At 42.7% G+C, this 24,046-nt stretch overlaps 1 protein-coding gene across 1 annotated transcript; it reads right to left on the bottom strand.

Moving 5' to 3' along the window:
• Nucleotides 1-1,190: 1,190 nt before the first annotated feature.
• Nucleotides 1,191-24,005, bottom strand: LOC102298204 (potassium voltage-gated channel subfamily B member 2). Its single transcript, XM_005948320.3, has 3 exons — nucleotides 23,209-24,005; nucleotides 21,303-22,073; nucleotides 1,191-6,475 (listed from the first exon to the last, which is right to left on the bottom strand). Exons 2-3 carry the CDS (start codon nucleotides 21,885-21,887, stop codon nucleotides 4,463-4,465), a joined length of 2,598 nt encoding a protein of 865 aa, XP_005948382.1. The 5' UTR covers nucleotides 21,888-22,073; nucleotides 23,209-24,005; the 3' UTR covers nucleotides 1,191-4,462.
• Between the last annotated feature and the right edge of the window lie 41 nt (nucleotides 24,006-24,046).

Genomic DNA, 24,046 nt, shown 5'->3' with positions numbered 1-24,046 from the left:
CCTCCCTCATCGGGCAAAACGTGGAAGCGGCGCAGATTACGTCACCAGTGGACCCTCTGCGGCGCAAACGCAGCAGCGCCAGCTGCTTTCACATTCACGTTAAGGATGCTGCACCTGATGTCTCCAGGTTATTGCATTATTGCACAAGGAAATGTTAAGTGACCATCCTGTCAGGCACAGTCAAATGCGTTTGTTGCAGCAGGCTGTAAACATGCACAGTGTTTTCATGAAGGCCAAAAATGTAGCATTAAATATTCAGTCCTGTTGATGGGAATCGGAGACGATGGATGGTCAGTGTTCCGTTTATTTACTTTTTTCTCTGAGTAGTTGGTCTTTCTCTTTCACACTGGCCACTTCCTAAAGAGCAGAAGGAATGTGCATCTGTCTCGTCAACTCCTCCCAGTTGGACGCACGTGGAGTACTTCCTCAGGGAGGTATCAGGTGGCATTTAGGTGCTCCAACACCTCAGCTGGCTCCTTTCAACAGGAAAATGCAATGGATCTATTTTAAACTTTCCGTTTTTCCCAAAGGACAGCACCATCATTCCAGTGCCCTGTCTCCAACAGCTCCTTCTGTTTGCTCTGATGCTGCATGGGCCTCAAACAGAGAGCTTCAGGCTCCTTCTTGTTTTTTGTCCAACATGGAAAAAGAGTCATGATGCATTTTTCAGGCCTCTTGGTAAAGTGTCCCACATATTATTCCACGCGTTTTTGTCTTAATTATGATCATTATCTCATATAATTATTGAAACATTCATTTTAGTTTAGTAGTATTTAATAAATTATAAATACCATCAATTTTACATGTAATGAAAGTACAGGATATATGAACGCTGACCTTTGTTTGTTTGTTGTTTTTGAATATTGAATTACTTGTTGTTATGTAATGAAAACAATCACATTAGTGGGAGTGGAAGGCTGGCCTGTTTCTGCCAAACAATAAAAACTCAAAGATTAGAAACTTGAGGACATTATTTCATCGTTTCAGAAAGACTCAGCCAACACATGAAAACCGTAGGAGTTAGAATTACTGTGATGCTGCAGAAACATTTAATTAATCTAAAAGTAAAGTACTATGTTTGAGCAATAAAGTTGAAGTGTTTTGATTTGCAGAATTTGTAGTGGTTATATTAGCAAAACTACCTGATGTGGCACAAATACAGACACAAAAATACACACAACAAGATGAGGTCACATGAACACATTTATTTGTCTTGCATTTTGATAACTGAATCAAAACTCTTTATCATTTACTATCATTACACTGAGCTATATATAATAACTCATACTAATCATTGCACAGGCTACAATTCAATAAAGTATATGAGGATGGACGAGTGGGGCATTAAAGAAGTGGAGCTGGCAGGACAGATCGAGAAGCTTTACAGTTGTATGTTTACTGTACACAATCTGAATGAACAAATATGAATAACAATTCTCCGACAAATGAGTGGAGATGAGGTTGTGGAAAGCCATAACACTGTTCTCATGCTTCCCGACCTGCAGCAGCGACAAACCAACGTTTGTTAGAACTGGTGCTCTTTTTAAACTTCTCTGAGTTTGTCTTGATCTACGTTAGGCTGGATATATACTTGGGAAGAATTAACATTTAGTTAATGTTGTGCAATTTATCATAACATAAATCTAGCTGAGTCCACTTGCACGACATAAAAAGCCGTGTTTTTAGACGTTATGTCCGTTTGGCTGTCAGTAATCTGCTGCTGCACTCGAGTCACACACCGAACGTGCTGCTTTCAGCTGATGAAATCAAATGACAGTGTGGCACTGTGAGGTTGGAACGATGAGCTATGGGGTGCGATAACGTTGATGAGATAATAATACAAAGTTGTAAAGGTACGCAAATCCAGAAAATGTGAGGATTTTCATTTAAATATATCTACTGCACAAGGACAAAGAGAGAGCACGAGAAAAGAAGACAAAGAAAAAGTCGGGCCACATCTAACAGTTTTTTTCACCTTCTCATAAATTATCTATTTATGAAAAGGCACATATTTTTAAAAACTTCATGTACTGAGATGTTAAGAACAACACACAGCTCAAAGTTTTAACCAACAACAAAAATGTGAAACAACTGATAAGCTCATCAGGGAACACAGATAACACAGTACCATTCCCCTGTTAGCATGTGACCTAATCACCACCTGCTCACTCTGCTCTATTCACACAGTTAAATGTGCATTTGAATCTGTCAGGTTCATTCACATGAATGCAAATCTGATCTTTAAAAACACAAACAAAAGAAAAATGTCAAAGGTTCCCAAAGATAATGCTTAAAGTGACGTCAGGTCTTTTTACTCAAGTGACTCCCTGCAAAAGGAACTATTGTTCTACCTTTATAATACAGTCAGCACCTAAAGGTCACACAGACACACTCCCTCTATTTATCTCTCTGCACTCATCATATTACAATTATTCTTGGTTTAAAGCGATGTGTCTTTGCAATAACTGAAGTCCAGATGCTTGAGCCTGCACCTCCTCTCACTAAGAAGACCTCGTTTGTCTCTTTCCACACGGTCTTACTCTGGCAGCTGTTGTATAACTCGTGATACGACGAGTACAGCTGCTGAATTCTGCTAGCATGCTGACATCGATGCAAGAGATTTTCAGAAGTGTGGTCAAAATAGCATGCTAGCTTGCATGCTGCAAAATGTGACCTGTTGCAGAAAGATATCTAGTTATCTCTGACATGCTGTTCCATGTATTGGAACATACTTTCTTGTGTCATATTTATTATACACTTAAAGCATGGAAGACAAATGGTTAATAGCCACAGTATTTTCTATCAGACAAGCCATTTGAGTCGTCTCACTGTAAACCAACAGCTTCCAGTTTTCTAAATTCTTACTTTAAGTCACATTTTGGCCGTTTTCACTCCGGCTTGCTGTTACTGTCTCAGTGAACATTTTTAACAGCGTGGCCAAAAACAGCCTGTTGCTGTACGGCACTCAAATCAGACACATTCTTTGAAACATGCTAAGACTAGCTAAGTAAACAAGGGCAATTGAATATGACTCCTGATGGCTGACTGGTTGGCCTTTTTATTTTTTTATGAAAGTCTCCATGTTACCAGATCTCATTCTTAGCTTGGTGAGTACACTAGCAAGATTAAAACGATTAGATAGGGCTGATGTTATGATAAGACACTAGTCTCACAGAGACAAAAATAAAGAAAGAAGACAATGGTTGCTTTTCATGAACTCTACTTCCACCACTCATTTTCCTGAATACACTATGCGCCTGGCCACTGTGTTGATAAAGAATCCAAAAACAAAGTCAGATCTGAGGTTCGTCAAACCTTCATCACACACACAGTATGTGTGGGAACTGGGAATTAAAGCAGTGTATGATGAACCACAAGTGAGTAATCATGGAAACTGTGTGAGGTTTCCTTTCTGTCTTTCTGTCTCAAATCGTGTGTCTCAGTATGGGTTTGTATTGTTTTTGACTAATGTTCGTTGTTAGGATATTTCATGCTGGACATTGGTGGAAGCCCTGGGACAGACTGGTGGCCTGTCCAGGGTATACCCGACCTCTCACCCGCGACAAGGGACAAGCAGTAGAACATGGATGGATGGAAATTTGTGCAAACAGTGAATATAGTAGAGATTGTATCTCCATTTCACATATTTAGGAACAAGAAAAATGAAAAGAAAAATACAACAAAAAGTAACCAAGAACAAAAACAACAACATAAAACTGAAATATATAGAAATAGTTAAAGTTAGAGCATAGATCACAGTGCTCAACAGCAGATACATATGTTCTTTTGGACAATGCAGTACTATGTGGGACTTTTGTCTTGTATCATGTGCTTGTGGTTGTCCCGTTACAAGAATGTAATAATGAGTAAGGAAGATCTACAACACAGAATAATGACTGATCATTGATTTTTCTTGCAAGTCTTGCAAAAGATAGATTTTTAAAATTTGTAAATATAAAAAATATAATTTCCTTTCACGGTCTGTCTTTCCTTGGTATAACTGTCCATTCAAATCCGGCCTTGGGGAGCAAGTGTTAGGAAACTGAATATCTGACTCTTCAGGATAGTCCCGAACATTATCATTCAGACAAGGCCTAAAACACAGGTCAGGTTGCCACTGTTCATGTCTCATTTAAACAAAATCAATCAGTAACACTGACACCACACGGTGTCACTTAGACTCAAGTTCAAACAGTGCCCAGTCAGGCATGCGTGTGCTTATGAATGTCCTCCAGTAATAAAGTCATGACAGCAGCACCAAGGTCAAAAAAGGAACGACCGTTCGAATGTGTCGTGAGATCGGAAGAGTTGCAGCTTTTATGATAGATTTGTTTAATGTCTTTGTCAAAAAGTCCAGTGCACACACACACAGCATCTGTCACAGGTTATTCCTGGTACTTCCTGTCAAGCATCCCATCAGCCTTTGCTTTGCCTTGGCCCTGTCTGCATTTTTCTTTAAAGCTCACATGTTGGTTTCACAGGGCGGCGTTCGGCTTCCATCCAGAACAATGTGATTTTCTCGTTTTTCTACTCTCTGTTCTGCTTCCTCTAATCCTCCATCGGCCACTCCTTCCTTACTTACTAGGTCTTGGGTGCTGTTGAGTGAGCATGCTTTTGACAATGGACTAGCACCACCACCCGAGGCAGCAGTAGATCTCTCCATGTGATTCCTGCCCAGGTGGCTTAAGCCAGTGAGCTGCCCTTCACCTTCTAAGCTCCTGCCTGCTGAGCTTTCACCTCCCCCCTTGGGGGTGCTGGGACTGATATATTGCTGAGCCAGGGATGGAGATTGCAGGATAGCCAGCGGAGACTTAGTTTCCTGTGTTGTATAACTGGGAGACGGAGAAAACCTGGAAACCAATTCGTCAGTAAGTAGTTGAGCACACTTTGCAGAGCCAGTGGGGACGGGTGTCGCCACAGGTGTCATCACTGCCACGAGGACATCATCTTTAGATGCAATGAAGTCAAGCTTCAGGGCTCTTGTGTTTTGAGGGCTGCCGTGATCTTCCAAAGCTGTGCCGGTGCTATCATAGGTCATCCCAGAGCTTTCTGCACTCTGTGAGAACAAATTCAGATCCCCAGTCAACCTTCCTTTGGGGTTAGATGTGAACTCATACAAACCCTCTTTGATGAATGTCATTGGCTGAATGCTGTCAGGGCCCTGCTTTACCTCCATATTGCTGATCTGACTTAGGTCCAAGGGAGGTGGAATACACTGATGTCGAGTACCAGCTTGACCTCCTTCAACACTGGGGAGCAGTGAGCTTCGCTCCCCTCTTTCCAGTGCAAAATTATCCGCTGCAGTTGAAGATTCCCTGGAACGACTGACTTTAGGTGATGCTTGCTGGGCCAGAGTGGATGAGAGCTCTTTCATCTCAATCTGTTCTTCTCGAATTTTTTCCTGCTGCTCTTGAATGGCTGCTGTCTTGTTGTAAGTATCTTCTAGCCGCTTTGCACTGAGGTGTTGAGGAGTAGTTTTATTCGACGTGGGCTTGAATCGCTCTGGGGAGCCCTGCTGGGCCACTTCTTGGTATTGTTGAGACCTGCCAGGGCTACCTGCCTCTGCATTGTGGTAGTGCTTGTGGTAGCTCCAGCGACTGGGTGACAGGTGATTTTCAACGGGACATTTACTGTCCTCTCTTTTTTCTACCAACACATCTGTTAATTCCATACTGCGGGCAAAAGCATCCTTTAGGTTAATAGAAACAATGCTTCCACTCCGTTTTGCTCGTTCTAGAGCTTCCCTCCTCTTGATGGCCTTCTCTTGCCTCTTCTGCTCTCGGTAGAACTCTGAGAAGTTGTTCACAATGATTGGAATAGGAAGAGCAATGACAAGCACGCCTGCTATGCAGCAAAGCCCTCCTACAATCTTACCAAGCAGGGTTTGTGGGTAAATGTCACCATACCCGACAGTCGTCATAGTAATGGTTGCCCACCAAAACGAAGCAGGGATGCTGGTGAATTTTGTAGCATCTTCATCCTTTTCAGCAAAGAATACCAAGCTAGAGAAAATCATGATGCCCATGGCTAAAAACAGGATCAGCAGTCCCAACTCGTTGTAGCTCCTTCGTAAAGTGAAGCCCAAAGACTGGAGCCCCGTCGAGTGCCTGGCCAGTTTCAGAATCCTCAAGATCCTCATAATACGGAAGATTTGAACCACACGCCGCACATTCTGGAACTGCAGCACGCTCTTGTTAGATTCAGTTAGACAGAGGGTCACATAGTAAGGCAGTATTGCCAGCAAATCAATAATGTTCAGTGGTGCTTTCATGAAGACCCACTTATTGGGTGCTGAGAGCAGCCGTAACATGTATTCCATGGTGAACCAGGCAATACAGACGGCTTCGACGTGGGCTAAACTGGGGTTGTCACTGAACTGGCCAAATTCATCTACAACCTGCAGCTCTGGCAGAGTGTTGAGGGACAGTGAAATTGTGGAAATGACGATGAACAGGATGGAGATCATGGCCAGGATCTGCAAGACAAAAGCAGGTTATTACATTAGCTGGGCATAGTGTTAGCTGCATACATGTCTTCCATTACATCTGTTTCTGTGCCTGTAAACAGTAACACGTTCTTTAATAAGACAAACCCTGTTTGCTGCTACTAATCACTGAAGTGTACATTCTAGAGTAGAAGTTTCTTAGACTACATGAGACATTTTTGAGACATTTTTGTTACCCTTCATGGTGGTACCAACTTTGTCCTGAAGGTGGTGCTATTTGAAAAGCTACTAAAGGTCAGGCCTTTTTGATTAAGGCCCTTAAGAAGATTTAGCTTTGGAAGTTGTGCATCCACAGTGACAGTCAGCCCTTAACTTTCATCGGTTCATTATGTCCAAGCAGAAATGAAAAGCTCTTACGATCCACACATCACCACATATGGGCATTTTCTGCTTTTGTCTTTGTAAGCCAGGTTACAGCAAACAGACGCTGACTTTAATGTTTTAAGCAGCTTTGTGAAAAATTCTGGCACGGACACTTTCACGTGGAACTTGTCATGTAGGAGGAGACCTGCAGCGGTGATAAGACAACAGCTTTTATTCAACCTGCAAAAAAACATTTTACAGTGTTTCCTGTGTCTCTTCAGAAAATCACGCCGATGTGCTCACATGATGTCAGATTTGCATTTTAATGAGAACACAAAAACACACAAGACTACAAACCTTCTGACATTAACTGCAACTGGAAATGATTCCAAAATCTGACAAAGCACTACAATACACGGTGCAAAACAATGTGAGTAACACCTAAAAACACTCGTGTCTTTCTTTTTTGGGGAGGAAAATGGAAACAAAAGTTAGTTCTTGCTCCTGCGTGTTTAGCTTCACACTTGGTTTACTAGGGTTTGAAACAATTTTGTCCTTTTTGTCGCCTTTTCAATTCAATAAAGATAAAACCTTCTTCTCAGAGAATGACTGAATGGAAAAAGGGGCCCAGGGGATTCAACTATTACTTATAGCCAATTTAAAAACTCTAACTGGGAAAGCAGAGTAACGAAGCTGAAGGATGTGTGTTCTGAGTCCTCTCAGTGTAGCCCTTGGTAGGACATTTCAGGTTTATTGTAATAGGATTGCGCTGCTATACATAGAAAGGATAGAGAGGAAGGTTAGAATTGGTTACTCATTCTTTCCTCCCCCAACAGGAAGAATCAAGCAACAGGCGGAAATAGACGATGCAAGATTATTTTTTTGTCTTTAAATACATCTGACGTGATATCTGACAAAAGACCACTGCACTGTTCTCTGGGGACAACTCAATTTCCTGTTAGCTTACATTTCAGTGGCTTCAACACATAATACGTACTGTGTGTCAGTGGAGTAGATAAAGGTACAAATGTCACATGAAAAAACTGATTACTTTTAAAGTATTTGCATGTTAGTATTGCAAATCATTGTTCATTCTTCAGGTGAAAAATTATAATGATCATTATGATGCAACTGATTACAAACTGAATGTTTTGTCATTTCAAAATTGCTTAAAAAGACTAAAAGTGAAATCAGCTTTGAATCCTTATCCAAATGAAACACAACAAAACAAAGATTTCATTCCACGCTTGTCAGCAGCAGAGCCATGGCTGCTGCAGCTAGCACGTTTGAGTACAGGCAAGACACTAAACCCAAGAGTGCTCCAATTCATACTCCACTGGAGTGCGAATGTGTGTGACTGTCAGAAAGCACTGAGGTGTAGAAAAAAGTGCTTGTATGAACGAGTGAATGAACCATGTTGTATGAAGCACTTTGAGTGATCCAGTAGAAAAGCGCTATATGAGAACCAGTCCATTTACTGACAGGGTTAGTGTGTTTGAAGAGCTGGGAAGTGATTCTAAAGCCACCAAACCCAACACCTCCGACTGTACCTGGAAACTGTGTCTTCCAAAAAACCAGATCAGAATCAGCCCTCACTGTGGCTTTACTGGGACCCAACAGCCTGTAATAACAAGCCCAAGAAGCCATCCTCCTGAAGCACTGCTCCATGAAATCAGACAGAGCGACTGGACAAACTCCCACACCCCCCCTGCATTTATCTGACCTTTATTTAACCAGGGAGTTCTACTGGGACCAAATCTCTTTCACAGGGAGACCAGTGTTGCCAGTATAGCAGCCATACAAACTCAGAACACAATAGAAATGCAGCATAAAACACGGTAACTGTTAGAACAGTGACAGAAAAGTGGAGTTGACCACTGTAAATGACCACGGCAGACCCGGGGGCGAGTTCATGCTTTGCAGCATACTTCATTGACTCACACGGTTGCTGTTCACAGTGCTCACAGAGCTGCAGCTCTCCCGCTGCCCGCTCAACGTTATCGCAACAACCTCAAACACAGCACCCGTTACAATATTCGGCGGGGCGTGATTGCAGATGCCGTGCAGGTGCGCCCGTCTTCCCTGCACGGCACCGCAGGCCACGCCCCGCCACATACCCCCATCGCCCAACTGAGGCTGGGGAGCCATCCGGCCGAACCTACCCCCCCCACCGCGAGCAGGAGAGGGGATCAGCCCGGACCGTCGGCGCCCCCGGGCCCTGGCCAAGCGACAAGGAGTTGTGAGTTCAGGTGGCCGCCCGGGAAATCAGTCTAATAAACTTAAACCTACACCATCCTCCCTGTTCTGGTATTCTAAACAGTACCCGAAAGTAGACTGCTTGGTCAGTTAACCTCCTGAACTATCTACAACACATTGGTGAAAACCTGAAATTAAACAGAGAAGGCTAGAGGTGAGACATGATCATTACTGATGACAGATTTAGATCATATTTTCATAAACCTATTCATTTGCCACATCAATAAACAGCATGGCAGGGCAAAATATTTTTTCTAACATGGCAACCTTTAAAAAGTGAAAGAAAGACAGGAAGAATAAAACTTAATTGACTTTTTGATGGCATTTTACACACAGTACTGGTACAGTATCTAGAAAATGTGGGAAAATACTGGCATCATATACAGTACTTAGCTACTTCTGAAGAAATTATGATGGGACCCTAAAAAAATTACTATGTACAATAATGGATTTCTATACATTTTACATCAGATGAAAACATTTGTTGTAAGATTCAGATAATTATTTGTTAAAAGCGAGACATTTTAAATGAGAATAAGAAAGAAAAGTATTTCTTTGTGCCCCCTCTCCCTGTTAATGCCCTACCTGCCCCCCTGGCAACACTTTGCTAGACCCGCCCCTGCACAGTTACCAGCTGTCAGCTACTAGAAAAGGATCCTGGTGTTATTTGTCTCTCAGAAACAGTTCATAACTTCCCTTCAACTCATTCATGTCACCTAAAAGGTAAACCTGTTTCTCCATCACCTGTTCAGCTCTGATGATCCAGTAAGGACATCTCCTGGTTTCATCTTCATGTTTCCCTCTCACCAGATAACCAAACCATATCATGACCAGCAGCTTTGCAGCTGTGGCTCCAGCAAACATCAGCTGATACTAGAAATTAATATTAAATAAATTCTAACAACAGCTGATCAAGCTTAAACGTGCTGCTGTTGTTTAGCGCGACATCCGCTGGTTTCCTCTTTCTGGCGCAAAGTGGGCGATAAACAAACAAGAGAGAAAAGCCGATCAGCTGATCATTGATCAGTTTCATGATTGAAGTAGAAACGGGAGAGGGAGGGGGGAGGATGAAAGAAGAAGAGGCAGCTGTGCAGCAAAGACACAGAATAACTCCAGCTTTGTGTCTTTTTCATTGTAGCTGAATTACGGGACAAACTGTTCCTTTTCAGCTCAACATAGGGTTGCCAACTCCCTGAAAAATAAATAAGGGACACCTCGTGGCCAGGGCCGGGCAACCCAGTTGTCTTCACCCTTCCCAGTGTGGTGAATTTTGTAGCTCTTCTTTTTTGTGTGTGAAATTATTTTTTTAACCATTTGACCTGAATTTGATTTAAGCAGATGCATATTCTTTGTGATATGACCATATGGGAAACAAGTGATCATTTAGCCATTTATTTTTAGCTCAAAATAACGTTAACACAGTAAAACAGGTCTCTTTCTTAAACAGAAGCCTGTCATGCTTAACTTTTGAGAATATAAGTAAATCTTTCTTTAAAAGAACTCTGTCCTGCTTAACTTAAATTAATAGGAAACAATAGAAAGAAAAATATTCTTGTAACAGTGCACATTTAGTGCATTTAGTACAATTGGCTTCAGCTGAGGTATTATTCCAGCTTTTCTAATGCTAATCAGCTGCTCCTGTTTGTAAACCAGCTTGTTGCCATGATTACGCATCATAACTCATCATCATTATTCATCTATGTATTACTTTTATGTATTAGTCATCTATTTGTTGTAATCATCTATCCTTGCAGTTGTTTATTACACAAAATAAGTTATATTATCACACTTCTGGCCACATAGCGCTGATATTCACTGCACATGCCCATATTAACCTTAACCACAGGGTTTAAACAACAAACCAGTGTTTACATACCATATCTGCTTCTGCCGGCCTGGTGGACAAGAAATTGGTTAAGGGTTCCCCGAGCTGTCACGCCCCTCATGTTCTTCATGTGCCACCACTAGAAGCATGCCTATGGAAAAAGTGCGCCGGCACACAGTGCAGTGCGCTTTATAGGTGTTATCGTGCACTTTCCCAGCCAGGTGTTTCCCTTTTCCCATTCCTCCTTTTTTTTCTTTCTCTGAGTGAACAAACATTGTTCTAATGCTGGGCTCACACTGTGCGGTTTTAGGCCCATTTTGAGCCGATTTTTGAGTCGTGCGGCCGATTTGGTGATCGGCCCAATTTTGGCCTTCATCGTGCGTCGTGTAGTATATGTGGGGTAACGAGAAGCGATTAACACCTCACGACAGCTCCCGATCATCAATCGCTCGTGAGGGTGTCACCACAGCGCTCACACTGCTCACGCGCAAACACGTAAACGTCGGTGAAAAAGACGGAGCAGCAATCTGGACACAAGCGATGGAGGCACAACTTGTAGAACTTCGAAAAGGCTCATCCGAGCCTTTCCAGATGTGGCCTCACAAAATTATCACGACCACAACAACCGTGAAAATAGTTGGATTTACATGCTGCTCAATCACAGCTGCCTGATCATGTTTTTCATTAGCAATTTAGCAAAGTTGATGGTGGTGGTGTGTCTGTGTGAGTGAAAGACAGAGAGAGAGAGCGACAGATTTTCTGTTATAACCTTCATGTTATGGAGGCACAGTGTGAGCACTCAGGTCGCATCAGAGCATCGGGCGGTATAGTGTGAGACCTGCATCGTGACCTATGCAACTTCTAACCCCTGCGAGTCAATCGTGCAGTTTGAGCAGGAGCTGAATAACGTGACTGAAAAAATCGCACAGTGTCTGCCCAGCTTTAGGTGTACTGTCTCCGAGACTTGCACCGCAGTGTCGGCGTTTGTTTCCCTGTTGGCCATGCTTCTTGTTGTGGTCATCTGTTGTCTTCCGGTATTTTCTCCGTAAGCGACCTTTCCTCGACCAATGAGATGAGCGGTAATCTGAATTGTCATACTCGAATTGTCATAAGTGTGCTGTCAGCTCATTGGTCACAAAGCAGGAGAGGGGCTGGGAATTATGTTTTCAAACAAAGCGTTAATTCCATTAACATATTATAGACTACTTTTGATTCTCACTGTATTACGGGACAAAGTGCGTCCCTTATTAGCTCAATACGGGACGTGTACTTTTGTTTCTAAATACGGGACGATTCCGTATTTTAAGGGACGGTTGGCAACTCTACTAACTAACCTTCCAAATAAAATAAGATAAAAGCACCCGCCCAGCAGTATAGAAACTCCGTCATGCTAGCTAGTAGCAGCAGTACGAGTTATTGTAACTGACTGTAAAAAGTCAGCACAACGAAAACAAACTCCACCTAAACTTGGTTTATATCCGACCCCCTCTTCAGTTCACCGCCTCGGGTCTCTGCTCCTCCTGCCTTTCCGTCATCCACCTGCACCTGCTGGCCTCCACCACTTGCTAATGTTACTGAATCTGTGGACTGAGCTTGGTAACAAGATTAGCAACATTCATTAAATAGAAGCTTGTCATCCATGCTTGTGTTTAACATCACTTGCAACAGTGCTGAAAGGATCAGCCCTTGTGGACAAGCTTCTGCAAAGACCAAACTTTGTCTTGGGAACATTTAAAACTTCTTGCACTGTTTGCCTTGCAGCTGGACGGTGTGTGTAAATGATGCTGATTATCAACGATGCTTGAATTCCCAGGACGGCTGCAGAGCCTAATCCTCCTGCACTGTTTGCGACTTCAGTGTGATGTGTGTTAACCAGAATAGGCTACAACATGTAGAGTTTTATCAGAGTCAGGACGAGCCTCATTCAGCCAGGGGCCTGGACGAGGGCACATTTTGTAACTACCTTGGAGAAGCCTCTATGGAAGGCCTGACAATCCCAAAGCATGACAAGAGGTCAGCAGCACTCCAACCCCAATAAATATAACAGTTTTTATGCTTGTGCAGTTGTTTTAAACTTTATAAAAGTGTGTGGGCCACATTAAAGACGTGCTGAGTTATTTATTTAAACACTGGAACATGGACTGAGCGCTCTACTGATAGCTAACACTGCGTGACTGATGAGCAGGAAATGATCAGTTAAAAAAGGAACATCATTAATCTCTGTATCTGTAGTTTTGTTCTTATTCCACCACCACAACTGTCCTGGTGTCTGTGAAACCATGTGATGGATTATCTGAGCTATTTTCAGTGGGGGAGCTTCTGGCCAATCACGGTAACGATAAAAGACACAGAGCATTACATCATTACAGAGTTTAGACAAAAGTAAAAACTGGGAATAAACTACGAAACATTGAGAAAGAAGAAAGAGGAGTTAAATAGAAAGTCAAAGAGGGACAAAGCACAGGGGAGTATAAGGCAGATATATCAAACGGTGTCCACCCTGCAGCGTCTTAATGGCTTAGTGGCTGCCAAATGCTGTGACCTTGACACTCAGGGAAGATTCTAAGCAGTACCAAGAACAGACAAGCTGCTTTAGAAGCCATATAGTGAGTCTCCACGTTTGACATTCAGGTGCTCAGCAACACTTTTTTACATAAAAGTTTGAGTCGCTGGACTCCACTCATCACAACGAATCTCTTTAAGTGAACGTGTTAGAAGTCGGTGTTATGGGTACTGCATGTCATCTCTATTTGGTTCATGAAGCAAACAAAACATAAAGATAAGAAGTCTGTTCATTAAGAAAGATTCCAAGTAAGGAAACAAAACAGGATTCATAATTTGAAAGGACACAATGACACTGGACAAAAGATTCTGAGTCCAGTTCAGAGTTGAGCTCAGTGACTGTGAATGGACTCTGTGCACTGAATGGAGACACAGATACTCAGCTGCATGTTCAACTGTCGGTTAACGTTTCCCCCTCTAACAGCAGACGTACTGCTCGTTTATTTATCCTTTCGTCACCGAGGCGAGAGCCCGTGTTGACTGCCGTTTGATTGTCTTTTTAACAGAATTACCAGACCAGTTTCATGAGAAGACATCACTAAATTCTGGTGCAGCATTGACACACGTTCAATAATACTGCATAGCTTTTTACTTTATTCTTGCCCGAGTGTGAGGCAAAAATGTTCACGGCCGGGGTCGACAACAAACGAGCGAGACAAAGAGAGGAAAAACGTCTCTCAGATTGTGACCAAAATGGAAATCTGATAGTTTATAGAACAAGAAGACGAGCTGCAATGAAAGACTGGATAAAGTGATTGAGCAGAGAAATCCAAGCTGTGATCAATACGTGGAGTTATTTGTGGAACAACAGGCGCAGGATCTGTTGGACAGGGGCTGTTTCTGCAGAGGTCAACATGGTTTCTATTTGAAGACGCTGCTTTCATGGGTCACATTGTTTTTATCTCTTGTTACACTGAAGTTGATTCTGAGCTTCACTTATTTCCACATTCATTACTCGAGATGTTCCACAGCCCACGTTTGATTTTTCTCAGTCTGACATAAAAACAAATAAAAACTATTTGCACGTGTGATTTTGTGAACAAACGGTAAAACAAGTGACGCTTCATTTCGTCTTAGGGAAACTCTGTGCAGTGGGCTAATATCTGGGGCCCATCAGGCATGCACCCTGTCCAGCCTGCAACCTGACATCTTAAATAACTGAAACAGTAAGAGTCAAAACTGGCCACAAACCAGTTACATTTAAAGCAACTGTTGCCCACGGTGCATTTAACATAACTGAACTCAAGTCAGTTCAGTTGTTTTGGAATAATTACTTATTGGCTGGCCGTGATGCTGATGTGAATGTAGCCCAGTCCAGACCACAGATATGAAGCTCAGGCTGAATAAATGTCTCGGCTTTGTCTTTGTAACAAGAAAGAGGAATAACTCCCATTTTTCCACATTTTGAAACTAAGACGATTCATTTATTGATTTTCACTACTTTGGTCAGAATTATGAAAAGTTCTACGCTAACATAAAATAATGATTTTTTAAAAAAGTCCTAGCCCAGTTCTGGTGTCACGCACTGAGAGGGATGCGTCGTGTTAGACGTGTACACACAGAAAGTGTTTTGAAAGAGAAAATGGTCAGATGTGTGAAGGTGAACTTAATAAGCTGCGTATGTTTCGAGCTTTGTAAAGTACTCCTTGGTGCACGCATTTGTAAATCTTACTTTGAGCTGGTGGAGCGTATCACATCCATCATGAGAGACGGTAATAACCACGTTTCAGAACAGGCTGCTCTGGCTGAACTCACTGCTCGACTCTACAGCAGGAAACATAAGGACTGAATACATCAACATTTTCTCAGTAAACTGTACATAAAGATTTCTAATGGGCCCAAGTAATCTACACATACAAAGAAATCTGAATCTAAAAAAGTCCATAAATTATGTGGAATAAAGTGGAAGAACAAGCTTCTGGAAGTACTTTGACTTTTAGGAGTGAATTTGATTTATTTTTTCTGTACTGCAGTAACATTTTGTAAGCAGTACTTTGACTTGAAACCAAATATTTCTAAATAAAAGATCTGACCACTACAGGAGATGCAGGAAAGATTAGTAATGCCTCGTGGCTATTGTATACTGATGAAAACTACAGTTGAAAGAGGCTGCTAGCACGTTAGCTCTGCACACTCACGGTGGAGATGTGCGCCAACCAAAGATTTACAGCTGACAGGCTGAACTTTGCTGAAGAAAAACCACTTTGGCTTTTGGGCTTCGTGCTGCCACAGCCATAAATTCCCATCCGAATGGAAGCATTTCAAACTGAAAGCTACAGTACATTAGTGAATCACTCTACCGCTCCTATGTGAAGGCACAAGGCCAGTAAACTATAGACCTCTGAGTAGCTGCTTATAGCTGTCAGGCAAGCTTATTTAGCTGAACCAGACACTTTACACACACACGCAGTGACTCAGTGTTGTCCTGCATTTCACTCAGGATTTCACTGTGAATATTACATTTCATTCAAGTGTTGAAATGATTACTAACTGCTACATGAACACAGGTATTCCATGTAAAGTGGCTGTGGGTGTGTTATGACTCGTTTCTCTTTAAGCTCACAGGTTGTTGTGGATTATTCCCGCACTTCCACAGTGTTTTACATGAGTCCACACATCATTAACAAACTGTGTGTACAAAAAGACACAAACAAACCCATAAAGCAGAACGCATCCTTTTTTAGCGAACCAGATTTACAGCCTTCGTCTCACTTTGAGACATGCGGATCAGACACTAATCCCATCATTTTGTATTATTATATAATCTACTTAATGGAGACCTAAATGTAAGCAAACGCAGTTTAAAGGTTTAAATAGAAAAATACAAGTACAACGTCAAAGATGAGGCAGGAAGCAGCTGTCAAAAATCTAATGGACAGTCTTTTAATTCTGTCTCTGACTGATCCCGTCGGCTTAAAAAGCCTCTGTGTCATATCATCGGCGGCTTTTCCTCCTCTGCACACAATACAACGTATACACAGCTGATATGCTAGTGAGGCACATCAGTCCTGAGCAGAAACGCTGCAACTCTTCAAGCTGAAATATAACATGCAACCTATTAGCTTTACACGAAATACAAATTCCCATTTTTGCTAAATAAAGAACACATTTAAGTCAAAGTGGACAGCTGAGACCACTGAAGCTCCCTGCAGTAGGCCTCTGACTGTGAGAAGTCATTGCTGAACATAAACTGTTAAGATCACAGACTTTCCCCTTGTGTGGTCCAGCAAGCATGCAAAAGGTCATAAAGTACAGTAACATTTTAAAAGTGCTGAGGTGTGGACCCGTGGTTTATCAGAGACAGGTATTGTGTGAACAGGTGAAGCCAGTATGTAAAGCATTAACATACTACCCTAAACAGCATGCGGTGTCTCTAATGTCCTGACTACAAAGTAAGCAAACCATTTTCTCCACTCCAAAAAAGATCTCGTTCTTCTTATCAATCAGTTTTTCTACACTGGATTTCATCCAACCAGTTCTGAGTCAGGCTGGAGACCAGATGAGGTTTGGATTTGAATCCACGGGCTAGCTGAGGCCTTCCCCGTGTCTGAACGAACGTGTACCGCTCAGCGTCATCAGTGATGCTGAACGGACAAGCAGAAGAAAATGGACGAATGCTGAAACTGCACAGCCAGATTGAGTCTGTGACTTTATCCAGCTCCACCCCACCACCTTCCCCACTGCAGGTCAGACAGTGGACAGGACAGACTATCCAACCTGCCAACAGTTAGTCTATTTGCAGCAGCAGCAGTCCTGGTAAAAGCTCCAAAGGAGATTAAGCCATACTCCTAAGTCAGACTCATAGCTCTCTATGGACAGTTGCATTACAGGTGTGCTGTCATAACTGTCTTTTAATCTCAATGAGATTTTACCTGCATAAATAAAGGACTGATAATAATACATCACAAAACTGTGTGCAGGATAAGTGCATGCACAGGTGATCATATAACAATGGAGCACAAAAAGCTTTAAATACATGTGGAAGAGATGAGAAGTGAACCCGAACAGCCCGACACTACAGTCTGAGTGTGCGTCAAACAAAGGATGCAACGAGGACATGCTAAAACATCTCTGCCAAAAATAAGAAGATTATACAGATTATGTAAAGTTTATGAAACTAATCTCTATTATTTAAAGATTTAATACTCATATTATCCAATAAAAGTACAACTATTGTTGGTGGATGTACAGCTGACCATCTGGACATGACAAACTGTGCGCAGTGGTTTACAAATAGCCAGGTGATGCTTCTTTTCTAATAAGCAGTAGCACTGAGCCGCTCACATCACCGGAAAGAGGCCCTCCTATTGGTTAAGTGCTGCTGCATCACTGCCACATGGCTGGTGTCACTGCAGAGTGGCCTAAGCGGCTTCCCTCCTGCTGACACTACGGTTCCAGCCGGGTCACATGGCTCTGCTAAAGGCCAGTGCTGTTATATTTTTAGAAGGAAGAACTAGCTGTCACTAACTTGGTTAGGTGATTAGGAAATGATTATATAGACATATATAAGACACCTTAAATATTGTGTAGAAAAGGATACGAGTATATTAAATTGAATGTTTCTGTTCTTTTAATTGAATATAAATAATCAGTCACTGTTGGAATTCAGTTCATAGATTATCTTGGTCACTATAAATGTTTCCTAACCTTATACTTCCTAAGTCTGATACTTCAGAAACGAATCAGCTAAACGTTTGTGATGTTGCAGTGAGATCTGAATATAATATCTGCACCGAAGGCAATAAAAAGAACAAGAGTTCGGTCCAGTCCTAAAGGTTAAGCATCAAATTATTGAGGCTGAACTTTGTTCATGCAGTACGGAGGCTACAGCTCCAAGTCCCAGTGATGTAGAGGCACTTTTGTTCCACATAATAGAGGACGGTGCTTTGAGCTTCCAGAGCACTGAGGAGCACAGATTAAAATACTCTGTGTGATTGTTGCTAATGCTGCTGCTTTGTGCACAGTCAGCCATTAGCACCCGCACACACAACATAAAGCTTGGTTTGTTTGATCGCCATGTAATGAAACTAATTTTACTCAGTCCTGCATCAGCACATCAGTGATGTCAGCTATAACTCGCTATGTCTCGAACTGGTTTCCACAGTGTGTTACTTTTATTTGATTGATGGAAATCAGTTTAAAAAGTAACAAGACTGTTTATAAAATGAGCACAAAACAAAAAAGTCTTCCCAGGTAAACTGCACGTGTCACAGCGACTCGGCTCACAGCTATTATAACGACGCTGTTTCTGTCTCACTGCCTCCATCATGACCTCCTCCTGCTGTGGAGCATAAAGAGGTTCTCACTGAGTCTAACTATGAAACCATCTGCTGGAAGTAGCCATCTCCCTCCATCTGCTCGACACGATCTAAACACAGGGAAATCTGATCCTGCTTGCTTACTCTTGGCATGCAAAGCTCTTCGGTCAGTCAGACAGAAACTGGGAGTCACTAATAAAATCCACCCCCCGATTTCTTGGCTCCCTTGCCCACTGACTTCTGTGTATGAGCTCCTCTTCACTTATAGCCGTTTGTTCTTCACATTTTCCTACAGTTAGATCATAAATATAATATAGAGTTGGAGGTATGTCACCATATGTGAAGGTAACATCCTTTCCCCACTACCCTAACACCCTCAGACAGGTCATGACAAACTACCAGCCACCTCCCGTGTGGATGACTTTAAAGTGTACCAGAAGTCGGAGAGACATGGACTCACTGCCTGTAACCCCGAGCTGTAAGAGTGGCTCCAGAACAACATCTGAAGTCTCTTTCCAGAAGGGTTCAAGCTGAGATCCTGCTCCAAGGACCTTACCTACCACAGCAGCTCATTTGTGCTGCAGAACCACTGTCACTATCTTTATATCTTTATTTTGGACTAAGTGGGTTTTCCTAAGCTTACAGTTACTGTGAGCTATATTACAATATCTCTTTTAATTCTTCTGTTGTGTTCTTGCCTCTTCTTCTCGCAGGCTCACACACAGTTAGGTCCATAGATATCAGGACAGAGACAATGTTTTTCCTGATTTTGGTTCTGCACATTACCACAGTACATTTTAAATGAAACAACTCAGATGCAGTCGAACTTTAGACTTTCAGCTTTCATTCAGCGGGTTGAACAAAAAGACTGTATGAAAACATAAGTAACTAAAGCATTTATTTAACATCACCCTTCATTTCAGGGGCTCAAAAGTAATTGGACAAATCAAATAACTGAAAAGAAAATGTTCATTTCTAGTACTGGGATGAAAACCCTTTGCTGACAATGACAGCCTGAACTCATGGACATCAGCAGATGCTGAGTTTCCTCCTGACTCTCCCAGGCCTTTACTGCAGCAGCTTTCAGTTGCTGTTTGTTTGTGGGCCTGTCTGTCTTCAACACGTGAAATGCTCAGTTGGGTTAAGATCAGGTGACTGACTTGGTCATTCAAGAATATTCCACTTCTATTCTACTTCCAGCACTGTTGTCTTCCACAGACATCCAGGTCCTTTTGTGTTTTGGAGCTTTCCTTCTTCCTCAGGATGTACCAAATTGTAAATTTTCCTACTCCACTATTGTAGCAATTCCTCCGATGGATGTTTGTTTCTGCTTTCGCAGCTTCAGGATGGCTTGTTTCCCCTGCATGGACAGCTCCTTTGACCACATGTTGTCTGTTCACAGCAAAATCTCCAAATACAAGCACCGCACCTCAAATCAGCTCCAGGTCTTTTACTTGATAAGGACATAAGGAAGGAACTGCCCACACCTACCTGAAACAGCCTTTGAGCCAATTGTCCAATTGCTTTTGGTCCTTTTAAAAAGAGGGTACCACATGTTAAGGAGCTGAAATGTCTAAACTCTTCATCCAATTTGAACGTGGATTCCCTCGAAATGAAAGCTGGGAGTCTACACATCATGTCCATGTCTGTTATAGAACTATAACTGGAAAATGTTTCAGTAAACAGGTTAAAAAACGAAACTTGTGTCAGTGTCCTAATATACAAGGACCCAACTGTTGGACTCTTGTTGTATTTCTTAAACTGAAGAAGAGACTAGTTTTCAGCAGAAGACACTGCTGTCACATCGTTAGTAATGAACTGATGCTCTGCTTGGAGGAGCTGTCTGTCTCCTCTGCTGCAGACAATAAAATAGGCACAGCAAGGCTGCTGTGGTAAACCTGCAGTGTGTCCAGCACGAACTCAGTGAAGAACATTACTGAACAGAAACTGCGCAGACACAGTTGTGAACCTCACTCACTGGAAATCCACTTTTTTTCTTCCTGAAAACAAATTATTGACTCTTTTCATCAGATTAATAAAAACATCTGCTCGATTACAAGCACAAACTTTGTTCTCACTGATTACACACAAATCTTTCCCTCAAAACATGAAGCACGCCTATGGTGCAGCAACTTTGAAGCTAAATGACAAAAAACTCGAGCTGGAGTACGGTTTATTATATCGCACAACCTTTTCATGCACCAATGAAATAAAGAGCTGTGGTAAAAGAGAGATAAGATCCAGAGGTTACTGGTTATAATAAAACTCTTTGATATTAGCTCTGACAGTTGAAAGTATTGACAATCATAACAAAATCAAGAAAATGTGCATTTCTTTCATAACTGTGCTTCTGCTTGCTTCTCATTAGCGTCATCACAGATTAACAGTAGATACTGAAGGGTAGCGTGCAGCTTCCTCTGTCTTATGTCTTCTCTCTATTATCAAAATAACTCTTCTTTGTAACAGACCTAATCTGCCCACATATCATCTTGTGCACTTTTAGGAAACCTGAATGTGACCTGAGACATCATCACAGGTTTCATTCACGTTCTAGCATCAATCATGTATGCCGGCTGTGTTTAGCTCTTGTTACCTTTGCAGCTATAGAGGAGCTGGGCTTCTCCAGCAGATCCCACAGCTTCTGCCTCTTGTCAGGACAGCAGCCCTGCTCCTCCTCCTCTCCCTCCTTGTCCCTCAGTGTCTCTGCCTCCCTCCTCAGTTCCTCGTTCATCTGCTCCTTCTTCTGATGGTAGCGTGCCTGGCAGCAGGACTCCAAGTAGATCTCATCAATGCCCCAATAGTCCAGCTCCTGTCCAAAAGACAGAGCGCACATCTCCTCCATCATGTGAAGCTTTCCTGTTCTGTAGAAGTTGAGGATGGAGGAGAAGGCCACCGGGTGCCGGTCGAAGAAGTATTCATTCTCAGTGAGGGTGTAGTCATCACAGATCTCCAGCAGTGACTCGTGGGTGTTGCAGTCCCTTAGCCGTCCCAGACGAGTTCGGGGCAACCGGTCAAGTGTTCTCCATAACACTTCATGTGTAAGCCCACCGACGTTGAGTCTGACCCGCCGTGAGCGGGCCTTAGTGCGGATGATGTCCACTGGCTCAGGGGGGAGCAAAGGAGCTGCAGCGGATCGGGGGTTGACTTTGGGCGTGCTAAAACTCACCTTGTCTGTCATGTTTGCTTTGACTGCTGTCTTACTGTGGGGGTGGGTCACCTCAAACACAGGCTTTTGCAGTGTGTGCGTATGTGCGTATGGAGCTCGATAAGATGATGGCGGTGGCTGGTCAGGGGAAGATTGCCCAGGCCCACCAGGCCCACCTCTCTGTGTTCAGGCCAGCAGAAGTCCTGGTAAGATCCATGGCTGGAAAAAGAGACATGAGCCATTACACCAGTACGACCAGGTTATTCTATAGAAGATCTCCTACCGAGGAGAATAGATTAAATAAATTAATAAATACAGAATTATTCTGAAGTGGCACAGTATAAATAAAATTGAATACACGCTTTTTATGTGCATATACATTCAGGAACTCAACAACTGGAGCACCGAGTTTGAAGGTGTTTCTCGGACACTTTGCCGAGCTGTCACTTCCCTGTGCTCCCCGTGCTGTTGTTTTTATCTCATGTCTGGTCAGCTGGAATCTAAAATTGCTAAAAACACACGTATGTGCGTTACATATGTAATGTGGGATTGTAGAATTTACTGCAGCTTATGTGCTCCCAGTAAATGATTTTGCTTTGTTTTAAAGCAGATAGATCGCAGAGTTTTACAGCAAATTAAAATCATATCACAATAGTTATTTTGAAAAGCACATCACATAATCTAATATTTGCTAGTCCAGGAAGTTTTACTATTTTAATTACAAAGAGTTCTCTGATGAAATCACTAAACAGGGAAGAGCCATTTGAATCCACCTCCAGGGAATATCTGGAATCTAAACAGTGCTTTTTAGAAAAGGGAGCCATTATGCAGTTAGTCTTAGAGCTTATGCTGCCATTAGAAGTCCTTTGACTCTTATCTGATTGTGTAATGGAGTTCCACAAATCCCAGTAGCGGCATAAGGCCTCGTCTCCCCTGGCTCAAGTCTACCTTAGTTAATTATAGACCGTCTATCTTCTCCTGGGACACTCATAGGACACAGAGCTGCTACGTCACGACTAGAAGAGCATCTTTCGCGTTTCCCCCCCAGAGTCCGGGAGAGCTGATGTCTGCAAACAAGCACTGACTTCATTAGAATTATGAGATTGTGCGCTCACTAATGATCACGTAAACTACTTTGAACTGCTTCCGCGTGTTTCTTCTCTTCCTTTTCTTGCGGACACCAGCTGCAGTCCAAAGTGAGAACGGTCCTTTCTGTCAAGCGATTCAAGAGACTCAGGCTTAACTCGTGATTATGCGCGAATGCACTCCAAGTTTACAAAGTACAGAAAGAAAGACAACTGCTGCGCTCTCCTCGCGTCAGTGATGACACATAAAAAACGCTCGTGGAGCTTACCTCTGTGGAGCAAGCTGACATGGCGGAGAAGTCCAACTTTTGGCTTCCCAGGAGGTCCCACCATAGTACCCTGTGAGTTACCCCAGCTGCTGCTTCATATCCCCGCCGGCCATTAATTCGTGAATCCCGTCGAGAACACGCAGACCGGCCCGTGGCCACATTTTGCCCCAAAACACACCGTCAGAGCAGGAGGGGAACACCCGAGCGCTCACGGAATATCAAATACGAGCGCGAAGCGGCGGGGTCTGGGAGCGTCGCCGGACTGAAGGAGGAGAAATAGAGGAACAGAGGGGGGTGGGGTTGGGGGTGGGGTAATTGGATTGAGGTGTTCAGCACCAAGGACAGCTCCAGATCAACGGCTTGCAGCTGAACTGCTCGGAGCGTCACTGAGCTCTTCTCTCAGTGTTTGACAGACCCGTGGAGACGCTACGGAGAAGCTCCTGGTTCAGTCCGTTCATTCGGCACCATTTACAAGGCTGTGCAAGTTTTTCTACAGGAACCTCAAACTGAAGGGAACGTGTCCACGAAATACGTCACAAGTCACAACACACACACGAATCACAGAAACACGTCATGGTAAATGAATGAATGTTAATCATGTGCGTCTATATCTCATAACACGAGAACATTAATTCAACAACTAATCATGTCTAAGCTGTCATGAATTATGCAATGTCAGCACTGTGGCATCTTAGTCTGGCCTGTAGTTTCTTTGGACTAAAAAAACTCAGCTTTTATTGTTTATTTCCAAAAGATTAACTAGAACTAAAACTTCTCTATGACTGCACTGTGTGTGTGTGTGTGTGTGTGTGTGTGTGTGTGTGTGTGTGTGTGTGTG

The sequence above is a fragment of the Haplochromis burtoni genome, unplaced genomic scaffold, assembly GCF_018398535.1.
Source record: "Haplochromis burtoni strain Fernald_Lab_line unplaced genomic scaffold, NCSU_Asbu1 Contig_586, whole genome shotgun sequence".
Lineage (NCBI taxonomy): Eukaryota > Metazoa > Chordata > Actinopteri > Cichliformes > Cichlidae > Haplochromis > Haplochromis burtoni.
This window is presented reverse-complemented; position numbering and strand designations above follow the sequence as displayed.